General features: G+C 47.3%; 1 protein-coding gene and 1 long non-coding RNA gene across 5 annotated transcripts in view; one reads left to right on the forward strand and one right to left on the reverse strand.

The window, feature by feature from the left end:
- Positions 1-5,496: 5,496 nt before the first annotated feature.
- On the reverse strand, positions 5,497-15,002 carry LOC308606105. Its single transcript, XR_014013772.1, has 4 exons — positions 14,589-15,002; positions 10,171-10,293; positions 6,808-7,009; positions 5,497-6,520 (listed from the first exon to the last, which is right to left on the reverse strand). It is a non-coding gene; the product is annotated as an uncharacterized lncRNA (long non-coding RNA).
- Positions 15,003-15,124: 122 nt separating this feature from the next.
- OLFML2B (olfactomedin like 2B) overlaps positions 15,125-20,609 on the forward strand; it is a 41,441-nt gene continuing 35,956 nt past the window's right edge. For 2 of the 4 annotated variants that reach the window (XM_081216565.1, XM_081216564.1), the window contains exons 1-2: positions 15,125-15,748; positions 18,232-18,495. In XM_081216565.1, coding sequence (XP_081072691.1) covers positions 15,575-15,748; positions 18,232-18,495 — 438 coding nt within the window. In that variant the 5' untranslated portion in view covers positions 15,125-15,574. The remainder of the gene's footprint in view (positions 15,749-18,231; positions 18,496-20,609) is intronic. The other 2 variants (XM_081216563.1, XM_081216566.1) reach the window with 1 other exon arrangement.

Genomic DNA, 20,609 nt, shown 5'->3' on the forward strand with positions numbered 1-20,609 from the left:
TCAGTGTGCTTAAGCCATGTTTTACCTGTTTCTTCTCTGCAGTAAGCATACCTCTTTCCTTTCAAGTATCCATGTGCATGTAGAATGGCATACACGTATCGGGAATCTGTGTAAACATTTAAGATCTTCCCCATTCTGAGCTCTAAGGCTCCGGTGAGAGCTATCAGCTCAGCCTTTTGGGCAGAAGTCCCTGGAGGTAGGCTTTGTGCCTCTGTCACTTAGGTCTGGGAAGTTACTGCATACCCCACCAGGTTTTTTCCCTCCCTCATAAAACGGCTCCTGTCTGTAAACCAGTCCTCTTCGGCGTTCAGGAGAGGCTCACCTCCTAGGTCGGGGCAACTGGAATAGATTGTGTCTATTGTTTCTGTACAATCATGTTTCAAGGGCCGTGTTTCTTGAGGTAGTAAGAGGGCAGGATTTAGTGTTTGACAGGTTTTGTGGTAACCACTGGTTTCTTTTCATGCCCGTTCTTAGACCTTCCCTTGATACCCCCATAATTTTATAATGCTTGTGACCAAGTTTGCCTGATCTGGCACTCAGAGCCAAGAAAGTGGCACCGGTGTTGACTAAGCATTAGACTGGCTTTCCCCCTTTGTCCAATGTCAGCCAGGGCTTCTCGGGGACAACTGGAGTGCCAGCTTAGGAGCCCCTGGGCCCATCATTCTTCATATATTTGGACCATCTGCCTTCCAGGGGAGAGGCCAGGATCTGCCATTTCCATCCCCTTTCAGGGGCAGTGAGGGCATTCTCCCTTGCAGTGACCCTCTTGTTTACATATGGTGCACTGATTGGGTCCTAGTCTCCTTGGCTTGCTATCCCTCCTTGGGGGCTGGGGGTCACTCACCAGAATCGAGAGTCTCCATGGGCACTTAGTCCAGATTCCCGTGACCCATTGACATTGGAGGGCAACAGTCAGTAGGTAGGCTTGTCTCTGGGCCTTTTTATCCTCTGGCTTTTCCTCCTCTATACCTCAGTTATTAAGCACCCAGTAGGCAACCTCGACCAGGCCAGAGGTAGGGGTATCTGACTCTGTTTCCAGTTTCCAAAGTTTATGCCTAATGTGGGGGGGGCACTTTGGGAAATGAAATATGACCTCTGGACTGCATTCCCTTCCAATGACTCAGGGTGAGTGGTGGTATAGATTCAGAGGCACTCTAGGAATGCTGAAGGGTTTTTTGATGGCTACCAATTGATTTCCTTTGTTTTATCTAACTGACAGGTAGGTGAGGGTAGTGGGTGTTTCCTTTTCTTGCCAGGAGCTCAAGGGCTTCCCAATAATGGGGTTCCTAGTCTTGTGAGTGGCTCATGGGGCTCCCCAGCCCACTTAGCCTGGATTCCCTTTAGGACCATATTTTTATAATGAGCCAGCCTCTGTCCTCCACCCCATTCCTCCATTATATTGGTGGTCCCAGTTAGGTTTGTTATCTGGGACCATTTGATTCCCTGCATGACCTGCATTGTTTTTCTTCTCTTTGTCTGCTTCCTTTTGGGCTTTTGAAAAGACCATGGCCTTTTCTTCCCCAGTTAGGAGTACATTGAGGCTGGATGTTAGCCCATGTCGGGTCATGGGTCTGAAAGATTCCCTAATCAGATTCAGGAACCCCTCTGGATTTTCCCTCAACCCCTTTCTATGACTTTTCCCAACTACCGAGGAGGCAGTTGGAGTGATTTGCATTTCTGGTTTGGGAAATTTGGAATGTTAATAGACTCCTCAAGGGACCTAAATAGGCAGCATCCAAATGGTGTGGACTCTGATATAACTGGGGGTCCCCCTTGAATTTATAAGGGTGTGTGCTTGAGAGAGTTAGTCCCTCCTGTCAGAATATCCCACAGGAGTTTAGACAGGACTGTCTCTGGGCCAGAGCAGTTTAGCCACGTTAGTTCCTGACCACCTTGGTCCCTTAGGGAGTAGCACAGCTGCCTGAGGCAGGGGTCTTCCCTTTCTCCCTTTCAGCCGAAAAGGAGTTTTTAGACTTCTCACTGGGTGAGAGCTAAAAGCAATAGGAGAATTCCCACAGGGTACTACTCACTAGACCGCTGGGGCAGCTAGTATTCTGTGCCGATACCAGGAGGAGAACCCGTGGAACCTTGGTCAACAAAGAATCACCCAAGTTTCGCCTCACAAGTAGAGGGGGAGGAGAGGTCAGGCAGTGGGTGTTTCCTGTTCTCACCAGCGGCTCACAGGGCCCCTCAGCCCACTAGCACTCCCCAGAGAAACTAGTGCTGACCGGAAGAGGTCAAGTCACTGGTCAAGTACCTACCTTGAGACCCTTTCACACTCAGGTGTCCCTGGTGCCTTTTCCTTAGCTTGGGTTGAGCATCCTTGCTCCATTTTGTCAGGTGGTCCTTATTACCTGGGTCTTTTCCCGATCGTGCCTTTTGGCTCAGGGGGCTGGCCACTTTCCTTTAACAAACTGAAAGTGACTACGGAAAATGCTACCATTGACTCCTGGAGATCAGTGAGGAGGGCAAAATGTCCTGGTGTGGCTGCTCCTGCCTTGTACAGGGGTCAAAAGGACAGCACTACTAGCAAGACAGTGGGCAGGACTGCCTTGGGTCCCTCTCGTCCACAGGTGCCCACTGTCCCCAGGGCGCCCGGCATTGCAGGAAGGCCAGCCAGACACAGTGGGCAGTCATGTGAATTTCAGTCCCCGATCCCCAGTGGTGCCACAGTGTGATCCCCTCAAGGGGGTGCAGTCCAGATGATTCTGGGGCCACCGCTGTGCGCACAGCACACCAGGGTTCAGGCTGCTGGTCAGGGTCGCTCTGGACCTGGCCAAGGCTGCCGCCATTCTACCTCGTCAGAGTGAACTCAAAGGCCAGAGTCAGTCATTCTCAGGCAAACCTCCAAAGCCTTCACTGTCCTCCCACTGGAGCATAGTGGATACGTGCCGGTGAAAAGGCCACGGTCCGTACCTTCGTGGTCATCAAAATTTTGTTACCGACCTTCCTGGGTTGGTTCCCAGCAAGGTTCCTTCTGCCCAGTGTCATCCAAGCCAATAGAATGAGATTGAGTTCAGTTCAGGAGGAAAGAAAAGCTTTAGTCTTTGATCAAAGAATGGAGAGGGGCAAGCTCATACTCTAGAGTACATACTCTCCCCAAAAGGCCTTTGGTGGGGCTGCTTTATAGGGTTCTCATCAGTAGGGAGGGGAGAGGGGTGGAGTTCTCGCCGGTCAGGCACAGCTGCGCTGCTCATAGCTCCAGATCGCAGCGTCAGGCACAGCATCTCTGCACACAGCCTGCCATCACTATCTTGAACTGAGGTGTTGTGCACAGTGCTTCTGCACGTGGTCCCCGAGCTGAAGTGCAGGGTGCAGCCATTTCCCACTAGGAACTCTGGTCTGAAGTGCTGGGTGCAAGGCCTCTGCACGTGGTACCCTATGAGCAAGTGAAACTAGACTAAGCACAAAGGAAAAGGAAAAGGGAAAAAAAAGGTAGACTTTATTTTATTACCCGGATTCTACTTCTATTTCCTGGGAATTGTTAATGGGCTTTGGCCACTACTGCTATCACTATCACTGCTTAGCTTGTCCCCATCCCAGAGTGAGCCGATCTGGAACCAGACTGTTTCTCCTGCTGCCCAGGCCAGGACACATGCTCCACAGGGAGTGACCCACCACTTCTGACCAGACCAGCCAAATTCCCAGCAGCACACCCTGGGGCAGCCCTGATGTTCCTCCCTCCTCTCCCACCTGTCTTCAGATACAGACTGCACACCATGGCTATGCAATCACCATGCTACAATTTGAGGAAACCCAGAATGCACACATGTTGTGGAATGTGTCATGGAAAACACGGGATGTCTACCCTTCTCACAACTCAAATATTCAACACTTTCTAGAGTAACTGATGGCCTTACAGAAACATACAAAACATCTATTTTTCTGTGGGTAGCTACATTCAAGCCAACTGTTCAGAACACAGTAAAGTATCATAAATCAAGCTGCTTGGACCGAAGAATTCAGAATGTTAGGGCTGAAAGGGACCACCTTGGAAATCGCTCAGTCCGACCAATTCTCTTGGAAAACAGACCAAAACTAAAGCCCATGACTTCCCAAGTTCACACACACAACTGGAGTGGCAGCATTGGGACTAGAAGCCAGGTCTCCCAGATGGGACATCTCACTGCCCACTGCTTCTGCAGTCGGTTGTTTTAACATAGATGCGCCACTTTGCCCCTAAGAGGTTGGAGAACCTTAAGTATGGAATTCTAGAAGGGGAGATGACACGTGGGTGAGGAGATGAATTTGGGTTTTAAAAGTTAAATGTTGTAGGATGGGATGTGATGAATAGCATGAGCCTGGAGTCAGACAGACCTGAGATCAAAGCTAGCTTACCACTTATAAGCTGTGTATTTTTGTCCTCTGGCACGTTTAATCAATCTCTCTGCTTCAGTTTCCTCACCTGCAGCCTGTGGGTAGTAACACCTCCACTGCAGGATAGTTGTGGTAATGAAATGAGATGCTTGCACCTGGCCATATTAGGTGCTCAAACTGTCCTTCTCCCCAGAGGACACCATTTACACTGTATGGTTCCCCTGGAGTTATACAAAGGTAGTGTGTTACTGGACATACGATTCTAGGTCTAAAAGCAGTGAAGCTCAGACACTGAAAATCTTCTGTGAAGGAATGGAAAACTTCAACAGCACATGGTTGTTCAGGAACCACTCTTATCACTTTCAGATAACAGAGCTCTGAATGGTTTTTTCATTGCAAGAAGGGAGGAAGTAGGAATAAGAGGAAAACAGCAATATCAGCAAGATGAAGGAAGGTTGAGAATGATGCGGGCAGGAGGGAAGATCCCAAGAGTAACTGGAATGAACTTGGATTGGGTTTTCAAAAGAGAGTATTTTTTAGAGGAAGGGGAGAAAGAATGTTGGCAGGAGTTGGAACTCTGGGGTGGCACCACCCTGACTCAGTCATGATGCTGCTATTTTAGGTGCCTCTCTCCTTGCATGGGAGTGTTGGCTTTCAGAGGGCAGAGCTGGGTTTCCTCTGGTCGGAGTGAGGTGTCCCTTGGTTTTCACTCAGAACTGAGTGTCAGGCCAGGGATGCTTGTGACAGTCTTGCTTTGCTCACCACCTTGCTCTGGGTGATGCTGTATGTCCCCCCAGATAAGCCCCCTGCCCTACCCACCTCCACCCCCATCCCTATTTCCCCATTGGAGGTAGCATCTCCCTGGGCAGCTGCAGCTGCCAGATATGCCTGGGCTGCCCTGCCAACAAAAGCAAGGGGCTGGCAGCTGGCTCCAAACACCTCAGGAATTGCCCAAACTTTAGAAAGTTACCTTGTTAAAGTTTAGTTCCTAGAATGAAGCAAACCCAAAAAAGGGAAAAATTTGTTTACGTGAGTCACAATCACCAAATGGAAGGAACAAAGAATCGAAAACGATAGTTTACTTTTTCAGAGAAGTAAACTGAGGCACAGAGAGAGTTCTAAGTTCACATAGTGAGTTAGAGACAGGAGTAATAATATCCCCATTTAATAAATGGTTATTATTTTATCATTCATTCGACATTCAACAAATATTTGTGAATGTGGCAAGCTATGAGTCAGGCCTATTTTTATATCTCTAATCTCCACAACGATCTAGCAATGTTAGAAAACTAAGGCTTAGAAGACAAAAACTTGCCCAAGATCACCCGCCAGATCAGTGGCAGGATTAAGATTTGAGCCTAGCAGAATATTTGCAACATCTCAGAAAGTTCCCTCATGCCCCTTCCTAGTCAATACCTTCCACCCTCAGGGGCAACCACTGTTCTGATTTCCACCACGTTACTTTGGTCTGTTCTAGAACTTTATATGAGTGGAATCTGACAGCATGTACTGTTTGCTGTGTTTGGTTTCTTTAGCTCAGCATAAAGTTTTTGAGGTTTATCCATGTTGGTGCATGGATGGGTAGTATGCTTCACAGACTCTGTATACTACTCAGCAGAGTGGTATTATGCTGTATGGATGTACCACAGGCCATGGCTCATGGGCCCAGCCGCTCCGCGGCATGTGGGATCTTCCCGGACCGGGGCACGAACCCGTGTCCCCTGCATCGGCAGGCGGACTCTCAACCACTGCACCACCAGGGAAGCCCTCTTTTCTTTTTTTAAACCCATATCCTTTATTTTTTTTAATTTATTTATTTATTTTTGGCTGCACTGAGTCTTCATTGCTGCATGTGGGCTTTCTCTAGCTGTGGCGAGTGACGGCTACTCTTAGTTGTGGTGCACAGGCTTCTTGTTGCAGAGCATGGGTTCTAGGTGCACAGGCTTCAGTAGTTGTGGCACGCAGCCTCAGTAGTTGCAGCTCTCGGGCTCTAGAGCACAAGCTCAGTAGTTGCGGCGCACGGGCTTAGTTGCTCCGCGGCATGTGGGATCTTCCCAGACCAGGGCTCGAACCTGTGTCCCCTGCATTGGCAGGCAGATTCTTAACCACTGCACCACCAGGGAAGTCCCTATGCATTTTCTTGTTGATGAAATATGGTCATTTTCAGTCTTCAGCTATTGTAAATAAAGCTGCTGTGAACATTCTGTACAAAGAAAAGAAAAAAGATTTGAGCCCAGGTCTGTGGTTCTAAAGCCCCCACAAAGCTCAGACTAGAATCATCTCTCCTGCTTACAAGCAAACCTTCACCTTTGTATCAGTGTCTGGCTTTCCTCTCGATGCCAAATCTAAGACTTACCCTTTCGGTAAGTCTTCTGTGATCTTGATAGTCCTCATGATTTTTAGCCTTAGAATTGGGGCTGGAGTTCATTCCTGCCCGGCTCAAAAAAGGAACACGTGGTGAGTGCATAGTAAGCAGTAGAGGATGCTTACATGACTCCCAGGTTAGAATGAGGAGACCGAGGCTCACAGAGGTGAAGTGACTGTCCCAAAGTCCATAGTAAGTGTGGTAAGTCTGTGGATTCCACAGACCATCTGTCTGACCTGAAGCCCAGGCTCCTGCACGGCTCCAGGCTGCCTGACATGGCTAAGATTAAATGACATTCATGCACCCCAGTGAACAGAAGGGAGCATCCTGAAAAGCAAATATATGGATTACCGTTTTCAGTGGCTAATCTACCAAGTGAAATGTCTACACTGAGCTGAGAGCTACTGTACATACATATACCAGCTTAAATTTATCATTGAATCTGGTGGCTGTAGGATGGTGAGAAGTCACATCTGGACTAGATTCAAGCCATGCTGGAAAAGGTATCACCTGGAGATGTGGACACATAGAAGAGTTGTCATTCCTAGATACTAATTTGGCTTGTCTCCTCTGGGGATACATTTTTGCTTTTATCTAAGATGATTAATTTATGTTAAGTAAGTTCATCTTGGAAGCAGAGGGGAGACAGAGAACCAGCCAGCCATGGGTTAGAATACAGTGGATACCTGTCTATTTGCCTGGTCTATTAGTCCCTCCCTTCTTCCCACTTCTACACAGTGACCTGACCTCCTGCACACACACCTTAGGTGGTCAGTTCAGGACTGGGCACCTGATGCATGTTGCACCAGAGTCCCTTCCCTGGGCATTTGGAATTGGGCCCGAGAAGGAGAAAGCCTCACACTCTCTTCATGTAGCTATGACCTGGACACCTTCTGTCTATTGTGTGGAGAAGTCCTTAATGACCCCAGTGACACTGGAGCCCTTGGGTTCTGTGAGACAATCCTATATGCTTATAATAAAGTCCCCTTCCTCACCCTTTTTCTTTGAGTAATCTGTATAAAATTGCTTTATTACTTACAACCAAGAATTCTTAATAATACTTTCACCCTACTCTGTCCCCCATATCTAGAGAGTCACCGAGTCCTATTATTTCTACCTCTTTCTGAATCTCCTACCCACCCCTTTCTCTCTATGCCACTACCTTCATCAGAGCCTTCCCATCTCATGCCTGGATTTCAACAACAGCCTCCAAACAGGTCTCCCTACTTTAGTCTGACCCTCCAACCCATTCTACTGCCAGGACCATCTACCAGAACTCAAGTTTAATTATTTCACTCCCTTGCTTACAGCAATTTTGGGGTCTCCCTCCCACAGCCTTTGGCTCAAAATCCAAACTCCCAGCACAGTACACAGGCCTGGGGTGATCTGCCCACCATTCTCACCTCTGGACCTCCCATGCTACGTCCCCTTCTCTTCTGTCTATTGTAACCCCCGTGCTTCAGCTTTGCTTGCATTTCCCAATAACTCACCGCAGTTTTACCATCTCTAGGCTTCTACCTGGAATGCTGTCTCCCAGTCTTCACTGAACCAGCTTCTATGCATCTTTAATAATCAAGAATGAGTCCTTACACCTCATTTCTAGGCTAGGTGGTAAAGCATGGACCAGGCCTTTCCTTTCTCCACATTCTCCTCTCTGGCATTGTCCCATAATGCGTCCTTTTGACTTTGCAGTGTTTTCCCACTGCTGCTCCCCTAGCAAAATCTGTTATCAGTTATTTATTCCCTGGTATAGATTTAAAGCAATGCATTGCCTCTACCAGAAGTATTCATGTGTAAAGACTCATCACTGAAGGCAGAACTTATTAAAGGGACATCAGACATCTATGAAAAGGCAGGGAAGGCATGTGAATGCCCTGAAAAAGCACACCACAGGACAGCACATAATCTGTGCCAGTGCTGCTCTCTGCTTTTAAGCATGGAGGTCTCCTGGAACCAGGAGAGAGGGAGAGGGAGTGAAGGAAGAGAGAAGGGTAGGGAAGAGAGAGAGAGAGAGAGAGAGAGATCATGGTGTGTAGAAGCCACAGGCTGTATGCAGTGTTCCTGGCCTGCCCCAGGAGAGTGTTTGGTGGTTGCCGGTCGTGCCTTCACAATTTTAGGGGGCTCCACTCACGTAAGCTATGATGGGAATTGTATCTCTTGGAGTTCTGCCATGTAGCAGCCATGGAAAATTCCTTGCGAAGGCAAAAGGCCTCTGCCTACCTATCCCTCCTTGGGTCAGCACAAGTCATAGAGGACAGGGGAGCTTCCCTCTGAGTCAGAGCAATGACCCATCCAGCACAGGACTCTGGCTTGGGCAGAGCCAACCCACGAGGCCAGGTGGTCTGCAAACAGAGAAGTATAGTTATTGTATTGCCTTTCCCTCTGCTTTCTACTCTTCACCACATGAGTGATTCATGTAATCTGCAGATCTGACTATGGCCATTCTCCTGGCCCAAATCTTTTAATGGCTCCTCACTGCCTACCTCTCTTGCAGTTATGAACAACTTTGTTTTTACTAAAATACCTTCAGAGGGAAAAAAAGCCTTTTGTATGCCTCCCCAGGATTACATGTAATCTTTATAACATGAGCTCATAAAGGCAGAGGTTTTGTCTTCTTCATCTTTTGTGCTCAGCAGGCCATAGAGCACCCGGCCCATAATATACATTCAATACATGAGTTAAACTGAATTTAAAAAGGGAGAAAACCTAGAAGATCAAAGGCAAAATAAGAAGCTGAGAAAGCAGCAAAGCAGAGTGAACAGGGGAAAAAAGACTTCATTTTCGGCCAGGCTTTCCATCATCCCTTTCCAGCATTTTATGGCAGTTCCCTGGCAGGGCTCCCACCCTGCAGTGAGCCAGGGAAGGGAGATGGCAGAATGATGGTGCTCGTGGGATTTCGCCCTGCTCTTTGATTCTGATGCTGTGGGGCAGGTGCCTTTTCTAAATTACACACTAAGGTGGCAGGTCATTTCTAGCCACCCCAGCCCCACCTGGCAAATGAAGCCTTGATTTTCAACAGACAGGCATTTCAGAGCAAAGTCCAGAGGCTCCCAGGTAAACTGGAAAACAGATGCTCTTGCCAGAAGGAAACTTGGCCGGGGAGGCCTGGTGGATACAGCAGCTGAGGAATCCCCAGAGCCTGGCAACCTGCCAGCTGGCCAAAACCTATAAAGGTCCTGGGTCTCAGGTTGCTGAAGTGGCATGCTCAGGGCTTTCTGGGACCCTGTTCTTTGAACATTTCCACAGTAAGTATGCCCCTCTTGGAGGCTGTTTCCTCATTTGTAAAAGGGGATGATACTACCTAGCTCAGGGGTTTTTTTTTTGAACATCAAATGACGCGTGCACACAGTAAGCACTCAGTACAGAGTGGTCGTCATACAGCTCATTGTCTTGGTGGCTCAATGACTTCATCTGCAAACAGGGAGAGCAGTACTTACTTTACATGAATACGCTGAGGATCAAGTGAAGTGAGATCTGTAGGCACTTACCAAAGACTGCACAGAGTTTACGTCAACTTGGATGCTCTAAAGCCAAACCGAGCTCATCTCAGGATCTTCAGATCAGGTTATCCGACTGGCAGGTGGGAGGAGTGCCACAGTATATCTGGATTTCTAAAAGGTAGGTGACAAAAGTCTGTCAGAAAATGCTTCTAGACATGATGAAAACACATGGCCTAAGCACCGATGCCTCTGACTGCCTGAGCAATCACCAGAAAAGTTAATATCAATAAAGAAAGATTCTTCCTATTATGGGTAGGGCTCTAGAATATGAATGAATATGACTTTTTTAAATTACTGATTTGCATTAAGACAGAAACTAGGCTTATTGAATTTGGAAATTATCCCAAACTGGGACAAGGGCAAAAACAGCAAGATTTCAACAGAATGAAAAGATGGGCCAAAACCATCATAATATTCAATGGGAAAAAATGTAAAGGCTGGCATTTGGGTTAAAAAAAATCGCTGGAGAGCACAAGATGGAGAAAACAAGTATAAAATTCATGTAAAAGAAAAAAGAACAGGAAAAATCTACATTTAAAAAATAAATCAACGTGAATCATTGGTGTAATGTAACTGCCAAAAAAACAAAGGCAATCTTTGGCTGTATTAATAAAACAACAGTGCCCAGAAAAAGAGAAGAAATAGTTTCAATATGCTCTAACAGATACTCAAACTGGAGCCTTTCTAGAGAAAAAATAAGCAGAATAATAGAAGGTCTAGAAGGTCATGTGGTCTGAGAAACAGGTGAATAAAAAGGAAATAAAAGGTGAAGAAGGGACTTCCCTGGTGGCGCAGTGGTTAAGAATCCGCCTGCCAATGCAGGGGACACGGGTTCGAGCCCTGGTCCGGGAGGATCCCACACGCCGCGGAGTAACTAAGCCTGTGTGCCACAACTACTGAGCCCGCATGCCACAACTACTGAAGCCCACATGCCTAGAGCCCATGCTCCGCAACAAAGGGAGGCCACCGCAATGAGAAGCCTGTGCACTGCAACGAAGAGTAGCCCACACTCGCTGCAACTAGAGAAAGCCCACGAACAGCAATGAAGACCCAATGCAGCCAAAATAAATAAATAAAATAATTTTTTTTAAAAAAAAGGTGAAGAAAGTGGGGGACTTCCCTGGTGGCGCAGTGGTTAAGAATCCACCTGCCACTATATGCCAATAAAATGGACAACCTGGAAGAAATGGAAAAATTATTAGAAAAGCACAACCTTTCGAGATTGAACCAGGAAGAAATAGAAAATATAAACAGACCAATCACAAGCACTGAAATTGAGACTGTGATTAAAAATCTTCCAACAAACAAAAGCCCAGGACCAGATGGCTTCACAGGAGAATTCTATCAAACATTTAGAGAAGAGCTAACACCTCTCCTTCTCAAACACTTCCAAACTCATTCTACGAGGCAACCATCACCATGATACCAAAATCAGAAAAAGATGTCACAAAGAAAGAAAACGAAAGACCAATATCACTGATGAACATAGATGCAAAAATCCTCAACAAAATACTAGCAAACAGAATGCAACAGCACATTAAAAGGATCATATACCATGATCAAGTGGGGTTTATCCCAGGAATGCAAGGATTCTTCAATATACACAAATCAGTCAATGTGATAAACCATATTAACAAATTGAAGGAGAAAAACCATACGATCATTTCAATAGATGCAGAAAAAGCTTCTGAAAAAATTCAACACCCATTTATGATAAAAAACCATCCAAAAAGTAGGCATAGAGGGAACTTACCTCAACATAATAAAGGCCATATATGACAAACCCACAGCCAACATTGTCCTCAATGGTGAAAAACTGAAACCATTTCCTCTAAGGTCAGGAACAACCCAAGGTTGTCCACTCTCACCACTATTATTCAACATAGTTTTGGAAGTTTTAGCCACAGAAATCAGGGAAGAAAAAGAAATAAAAGGAATCCAAATAGGAAATGAAGATGTAAAGCTGTCACTGTTTGCAGATGACATGATACTATACATAGAGAATCCGAAAGATGTTACCACAAAACTACTAGAGCTAATCAATGAATTTGGTAAAGTAGCAGGATAAAAAATTAATGCACAGAAATCTCTTGCATTCCTATACACTAATGATGAAAAATCTGAAAGAGAAATTAAGGAAACACTCCCATTTACCACTGCAACAAAAAGAAAAAATACCTAGGAATAAAGCTACCTGAGGAGTTAAAAGACCTGTATGCAGAAAACTATAAGACACTGATGAAAGAAATTAAAGATGACACAAACAGATGGAGAGATATACCATGTTCTTGGATTGGAAGAATCAACATTGTGAAAATGACTCTACTACCCATAGCAATCTACAGATTCAATGCAATCCCTATCAAACTACCAATGGCATTTTTCACAGAACTAGAACAAAAAATTTCACAATTTGTATGGAAACACAAAAGACCCCGAATAGCCAAAGCAATCTTGAGAATGAAAAATGGAGCTGGAGGAATCAGACTCCCTGACTATACTACAAAGCTACAGTAATCAAGACAGTATGGTACTGGCACAAAAACAGAAATATAGATCAATGGAACAGGATAGAAAGCCCAGAAATAAACCCATGCACATATGGTCACCTTATTTTTTATAAAGGAGGCAAGAATGTACAATGGAGAAAAGACAGACTCTTCAATAAGTGGTACTGGGAAAACTGGACAGTTACATGTGAAAGAATGAAATTAGAACACTCCCTAACACCATACACAAAAATAAACTCAAAATGGATTAAAGCCATAAATGTAAGGCCAGACACTATCAAACTCTTAGAGGAAAACATAGGCAGAACACTCTATGACATAAATCACAGCAAGATCCTTTTTGAGCCACCTCCTAGAAAAATGGAAATAAAAACAAAAATAAACAAGTGGGACCTAATGAAACTTAAAAGCTTTTGCACAGCAGAGGAAACCATAAACAAGACTAAAAGACAACCCTCAGAATGGGAGAAAATATTTGCAAATGAAGAAACTGACAAAGGATTAATCCTCAAAATTCACAAGCAGCTCATGCAGCTCAATATCAAAAAAACAAAAAACCCAATCCAAAAATGGGCAGAAGACCTAAATAGACATTTCTCCAAAGAAGATATACAGATTGCCAACAAACACATGAAAGGATGCTCAACATCACTAATCATTAGAGAAATGCAAATCAAAACTACAATGAGGTATCACCTCACACAGGTCAGAATGGCCATCATCAAAAAATCTACAAACATTAAATGCTGGAGAGGGTGTGGAGAAAAGGGAACCCTCTTGCACTGTTGGTGGGAATGTAAATTGATACAACCACTATGGAGAACAGTATGGAGGTTCCTTAAAAAACTAAAAATAGAACTACCAAACGACCCAGCAATCCCACTCCTGGGCATGTACCCTGAGAAATCCATAATTCAAAGAGTCATGTACCACAATGTTCATTGCAACTCTATTTACAATAGCCAGGGCATGGAAGCAACCTAACTGTCCACTGACAGATGAATGGATAAAGAAGATGTGGCACATACATACAATGGAATGTTACTCAGCCATAAAAAGAAGCGAAATTGAGCTATTTGTAGTGAGGCGGATGGACCTAGAGTCTGTCATACAGAGTGAAGTAAGTCAGAAAGAGAAAAACAAATACTGTACGCTAACACATATATATGGAATCTTAAAAAAAAAAAAAAGGTTCTGAAGAACCTAGGAGCAGGACAGGAATAAAGACTCAGACGTAGAGAATGGACTTGAGGACACGGGGAGGAGGAAGGGTAAGCTAGGACAAAGTGAGAGAGTGGCATGTACCTATATACACTACCAAATGTAAAATAGATAGCTAGTGGGAAGCAGCTGCATAGCACAGGAAGATCACCTTGGATTTTTGTGACCACCTAGAGGGGTGGGTTAGGGAGGGTGGGAGGGAGAGGCAAGAAGGAGGAGTAATGGGGATGTGTGTATATGTATAGGTGATTCACTTTGTTATAAAGCAGAAACTAAACTAAGACACCATTGTAAAGCAATTATACTCCAATAAAGATGTTAAAAAAAAAAAAGAGACGTAGAGAATGGACTTGAGGACACAGGGAGGGGGAAGGGTAAGCTGGAACGAAGTGAGAGAGTGGCATGGACATATATACACTACCAAATGTAAAATAGATAGCTAGTGGGAAGCAGCCACATAGCACAAGGAGATCAGCCTGGTGCTTTGTGTCCACCTAGAGGGTTCGGATAGGGAGGGTGGGAGGGAGACACAAGAAGGAGGAGATATGGGGATATATATACATATAGCTGATTCACTTTGTTACAAAGCAGAAACTAACACACCATTGTAAAGCAATTATACTCCAATAAAGATGTTTAAAAAAAAAAAAGCTATCCTCTGGTTGGAGGTATTACCAGGTTCTAAAGCTGCCGCAGGCAAGCAAACTACCGATGGCGCTAAGTTCAAAGCTGCCAAATATCTTTCCCAAAGTCAAGTCAGGGAAAAGAAACGTCCAACAGCAAACGTTCCTTCTCTCCTCCAGATGCAATGAAAGGAGGATGCTGAGGATACATCCATACTTGCTCGTGCTTGGAGAGAGTTCTCGGTGCCTACCTCCCATCCCAGAGGAAACTCGCTCCTCTCCGCGAGAATGGGCACAAGAGATCTCCAAATTTCAGGGATCCCGCTCGGGATAATTTCTCTCCCTTTATAATTTGCGGTCAGATGAAGGAAAGGGGCGACCTTGCGACGTCACACCTCCGCCCCGGAGGGCGTGCGCAGCAGCTGAGGTCGAGTGGGGGGGCGGGGTCGGCCGGGACCCCCTCCGCCGGAGCCCCGGGCGCTTCCCGGTCCTCCTCCTCCGCGCCGTAACTTGCTGCATCCCCGCTGCCCGGCACAATAGAGGCTCCGCCCTCCCTCCGCGCCAGCGCTCCGCGGCGCAGTCGCCCAGCAGCCCTCGCAACTGCCCGCCCCACACCCCCACCGGGTCCCCTTTTGCGCCCCCAGGCTCCCAGCCGCCCGCCCCCGCGCGCCCCGCCCCGCCCCGCCCGCCTCCGCCTGGACCCCTTCCTTCCACCTGAGCCCTCTCCAGAGGACGGCGCGCTCGGCTAGCCTTACCACCTCCACCTTCCCCGTCACCTCCTCCTACCCTGCGCCCCACTCTCTACCGGGGCCGCACGGTCGGGGCTGATCGCGTTGGGAAGGAGATGACCAGGGTCTCTAGGGAGCATCTTCCCGCCCCGCTCAGCCGCACCCAGCTTTAGAAGGCGCTGTGAGAAGCCACTCTCGGGCTCCAGCCAGACACCCTCTCGCCTTAGTCCTTGCCGAGACACCCCCCCTCCACCCCACCGGACCCCAGCCATTCTCCGAAGGGGCCGAGCTCCCTCTTGTCGCGTCCCTCATGGCCAAGTCTTTGCTGCTAGTTCTCTGCTTCGCTCTGGTTATGGCTCTGGGCTGGGGGTACAGCACTCCCCCGACTGGGACGACCGAGCCCCCAGATGTGCAGACGGTGGCGCCCACGGAGGACGAGACTCTGCAAAACGAAGCGGACAACCAGGAGAACGTTTTATCTCAGGTAGGCTGCGAGTCCCATGCCCCCGCCTCTTGCCCTGGGTGGTGGCAAGAGCCTTAAGATGATCCTCGCTGAAGCGTTCGGAAGCAGCCGTTTCTCCCTCCATTACCAAAGGGGAGGGCACTTGCTTTTCATTTATCAGAATATTTTCTTAAGCAAAGGGACATGGGTCCTCGTCTCAAAATCATAGGGTCTTTCAAGGTTACAGAATCAGGAGAAAGGAGAGGAGAAGGAAGGGAAGACACCACACAACTCCCTGAGAAGAAGAAAAAAAAAATCAAAACCTTTTGGTTGAAGGGGTGTAGAAAGTATGGCCATCTCTTGTCTGTGTGGCTGGCTGTCAGAATTGGAATGTGAAAACAGGCGGGCATGCTGGACAGGAGGCAGATGGCGTAACCCATGGGGAGATGTTTCATTGCTCGGAGTGAGACACCCAGGGAGAAAACAGAACAGCAACAAGTGTGATGAATATGAGATGACCCCCAAACAGAGGGACTGATGATAAGTCCCCCCCATATTGAGGAGGTAAAATGGAAATGCAGATCCACTCAGGTCTGGCAGATGGTAGTGGGGAGGGGAGGGAGTGACAGCTGATAGGGACAGGATCTGTAACATATCCTTTTACGAAGTACTTTCACTTGTTTTATTTGACTCAATCCCCACACAATCCTTATTCCCATTCTATAGTTAAGGACCATAAGGCTTAGAACAGTAAAGGTCCCTAGAGATGGGTAGAGCCAGGTCTTCTGACAATCTCATGGTTGTCCCAACCCAGATCTCATGACTGTAAAAGACAGTTCTCTCTAGAGTGTTTACTTCATGCTTTCCAGAGCCTGCATGATGATTGTGTGGTGGGTGTCGTCATAATCCTAAGGATGAGGGATGGCTGAGAAAGGGTTCCTACAGTGCTGTCTGGACCTCCACTAAGCCTTGGGACTGGGGTCCTTGGCTCCTTCCTGTAGAAACACTTGGCATTTATCAAACACTAGTCTCCTCACCCTTCCTTTCATAATTATGCTAATACATGCCCTATACTCACCCATAACCTCACACTGACCCCCAAATCGAAAAGACATAAAAATCCTTCACATTGGGGCTCTGGAGGACCATCAACAAAAGCTTTCCTGAAACCGGAGCCTCCTGAAAGGAAGGAATCCACCCAAGCTCTCAGAGCAGGGATATGTAGGAATCTAGGCAGAGTTTCAGAGAGCAGACAGCTACGATTTACTATCAGCACATAAAGACTGGCCAGTTAAGTCACCCTGAACTACAGCTCCTTCTTCCACTGCTCCATTCTGCACTTGACAACAGTCCTAAAACAAATATTAGTATCAGCAGAAACCCAGCCCTTGTAAGAAAAACATAACAAGACTTCTTCCCACCTCCGACAGCATCCCAGGAACATATCCACTCCAACAAGCTCAAAGCTTGCCTGACTGGGTCATTAGTCAAATGAAGGGAACCCTTCTCTGTGCCCACAAAGGGAGCCCTAACTTAAGGGATGTAGGATGTCTTGGAGAGGAGCTGGGGAGGAGCCTTTTCCCCAGCAAGTGCCTAGGATCGTGGTTCCAGAAAGCCTGCTGTTGCGTGTTTTCCTGCCTGGGGAGGCCGGCAGGGGCAAGCACTCAGAAGGAAATGTTTAGCACCGTAGAAGCCGCCAAGTGCTGCCAGTTTGCTCTCCTGGCTTTGTCTTGGGGTTTGGGTGCAGAAGCTATTCTAGGATCCAAATGAACCCTTGGGCTGAGTAAACCTTACTGACATTTGGATCTGTCTCTCTCCTCCCAGTTTCTTTTCTCCAAATCTAACCCATCCTTTGAGACCAGGTCAGATACCATTTCCTCCAAGAAGTCTTCCCTGGTGCCCGGCTAGAGGCACTCTCTGTGGCCCTCTGTTTGAGCTCCCGTTGCACTCCCACTTCAGGGGGACTTAACACTCCCTAATTGGTGTGACTGTTATTTATATATCTCCTGCACTGTAAGCTCCTTGAGAGCAGTCTCTCTGTCTGGCCCATTGCTTCACCTCTCACAGCACCTAGCTCAGTCCCAAGGTGGCACTCAATAAATGGTGAATGAATGAAGGAGGACAGAAGCCAGTAGTCTTGAAATTGGAATGTCAGTTTTCCAATCCCTCTATCAATCCCTTCTCCTTTCCTTTTTGAATCTAAATCTGGATTCTAGCTAAGGCAAGGACTACTGGAAGAATGATGGGGCTCATTTGTTTTTTTCCTTTAAATGATGAAAGGCTAAGGCCCCCTGAGAAATGCACAGCTTTCCAAGATAAACAAAGAGAGCTGAACTCTGAGTGCCTCCCAGGAAATGCTAGAGTCAGCAAATTGTGTTGCGATGACCTTTTCAACTCCACACCAGAGCTGTCTGAGGTCTCTGGCTAGCAGGACATCTGACAAAGTGAACGGAGAGCCTTCTTCAGGACCCTAACTGATGCCTGTGTCTGCACACCCGCAACCTGTTCTCTCTCTCTTTGTCTAGTTGCTCGGAGACTATGACAAAGTCAAGGCCGTGTCTGAGGGCTCGGACTGTCAGTGCAAGTGTGTAGTGCGACCCCTGGGCCGAGACGCCTGCCAGAGGGTCAATGAGGGGACCTCCAGGAAGGAAGACTTCTACACTGTGGAAACCATCACCTCAGGCTCATCCTGCAAGTGTGCCTGTGTCGCACCGCCATCCGCCCTCAATCCCTGTGAGGGAGACTTCAGGCTCCAGAAGCTTCGGGAGGCAGACAGCCGGGACTTGAAGGTAGGACCTGGTGTGGGTTGATGCCTGGGTGAGAGGGTGCCTTAGGGACCCAGGAGTCTGGCAAGGCTGTTGCTGGGGATTGTAGGCCTTTGAGTAAGTGGGCCCTGTTTTAGCCTTTAAAGGAGGTCAGGCCCTGGCCTGAGAGTGTTGCGTGTGGACCCAAAGCTGATGATCTGACAAACTGGTCATTTGCAACTCTAACATCTGAGGGAGATGCCTAGAGCAAAGTGTGCCCATCTCTCTTAATGGAGCCAAGGAGGCTGGGCCTGGTAGCAGCTGCCAGACCCAGCCGGCCAAAAGAACTCAGCATTCTTCTCCAGGAGAGTTACTGCCACGATTTGCTGTCAGCACAGGAGGCACCCCAAAGACACACCAGACACACAGGGAGAAGTGAGCCTTTAGTCCTCAGTGCAAGGGCTGGGTGACCCAGAGAAGAAGAGGCCTGGGGCCTGCTCTAGGTCCAATCATCAAACTTCAATCCTGTAATTCTGGTCCACAGGGTGGGGAAGCTCAGACCCTACCTGGGGCAGCCCAGTGGGTCAGATGAGGGCTTCATCTGATCCCTGCCCTCCCCTCTTCATCTGCAGCGTGGAGTCGTGGGATGAGCTTGGTTTGGAGTCAGACTTGGGTTCAAATCAGTGCTCTGCTACTGCTTGCTGCGTGATGCTACTCAAGTTACTCACCTGATCTGACCTCAGTCTCCTTGAGTTAAAAAGCAGGAAGAGGGTTTCCCTGGTGGCGCAGTGGTTGAAAGTCCGCCTGCCGATGCAGGGGACACGGGTTCGTGCCCCGGTCTGGAAAGATCCCACATGCCGCGGAGGGGCTGGGTCCGTGAGCCATGGCCGCTGGGCCTGCGCGTCCGGAGGCTGTGCTCCACAATGGGAGAGGCCACAACAGTGAGAGGCCTGCGTACAGCAAAAAAAAAAAAAAAAAGGAGGAAGAATAACATCTACCTTTGGGGGTTGTTTTGAGAACCGATGAGGTGACAACTATTGAGTACTTGGCACAATACCTGACATATAGTTGAGGCTCAGTAGACACTAGTTCCATTAATGAAAGACCATGTAAAGTGCTACTGCTGTGCCGGCAGCTGGTACACACTCGATAACTGGTCATCATTGATATTCCTTTAAGCAGAGTAGGGTTTACCAATAAAATGAGTGTCCCAGGATTCAGCCACATCACTCAGAACTACAGCTCTGCCGTGAAACAATCTCTGAACCAAAGGCACAGTTACCCAGTTATAGGATTGGATTCTTGGGGGATTCTGAAACAACATTAAGCAAAATTTTAGGAATCAGAAAATCAACACAGTACATATTAATCAGCTACCCTCCCTTGGCCTTTTCCCGGGATTCAGCTATCTTCCTCTCAGGGGGAGGAAGGAGATCTTCTAAAGATGAGCATTTCATACGTTGAATTCTTCATCTAATAGAAAAGCTGTTATTGGAGGAGCAGAGATTGCACAATAGTGTCCAACAAACTCTTCAGGGATGGTCCTTGGCAGGGAGGCTCAGTTTAAGCATCTCTCATCTGCTTCCTTAACCTGCACTTTGCATGCCCTGGATGTCACCAGCGCCTCAGCCACCTTCCTCCCAGTGGCTCTGTACTGGCAGGAAGGACAGTGTTGAAAAAACTGAGAGAGCTGGGTGCCCTATGACAACTTGCCGCCTCAAAGATGGGCCACTGGGTCTCTTTTACCCCAGGGGCAGTTTTGCTTTTAGTGCTAAGGAAAAGCTTGTTGGTGTCTTCCAGGGACTTCAGCAGACAATGCATGTGAGTGTTTCAGATCACTTGTTATGGGCCAAGTACTGTACTAGGTATCATGGGTAATCAAAGATGAAGATGACATAGCACTAATTCCAAGGAGCTCACAGTCTAGTATGAAAGACAGACATGCATGCAACTGATGGACTTAGTAAAAGAAGTTATAAACAGTTTGGTGAAGCTGTCCAGACCTCGGTTGACTTGTTCTTGTATGATTCTCCCATTTTCTTACCCACGTATTCCAATAGACAGAATACATCTATGCCACTGGGTCTGCTTATGTGCCCACCCACACAAGTGCTGGTTTCTGAGGGCCACCTCTCAACTTCTGGCTAGTGGCTTCCCTG

This window comes from Mesoplodon bidens (genome assembly GCF_964165515.1).
Source record: "Mesoplodon bidens genome assembly, chromosome: 2".
Taxonomy (NCBI): Eukaryota; Metazoa; Chordata; class Mammalia; order Artiodactyla; family Ziphiidae; genus Mesoplodon; species Mesoplodon bidens.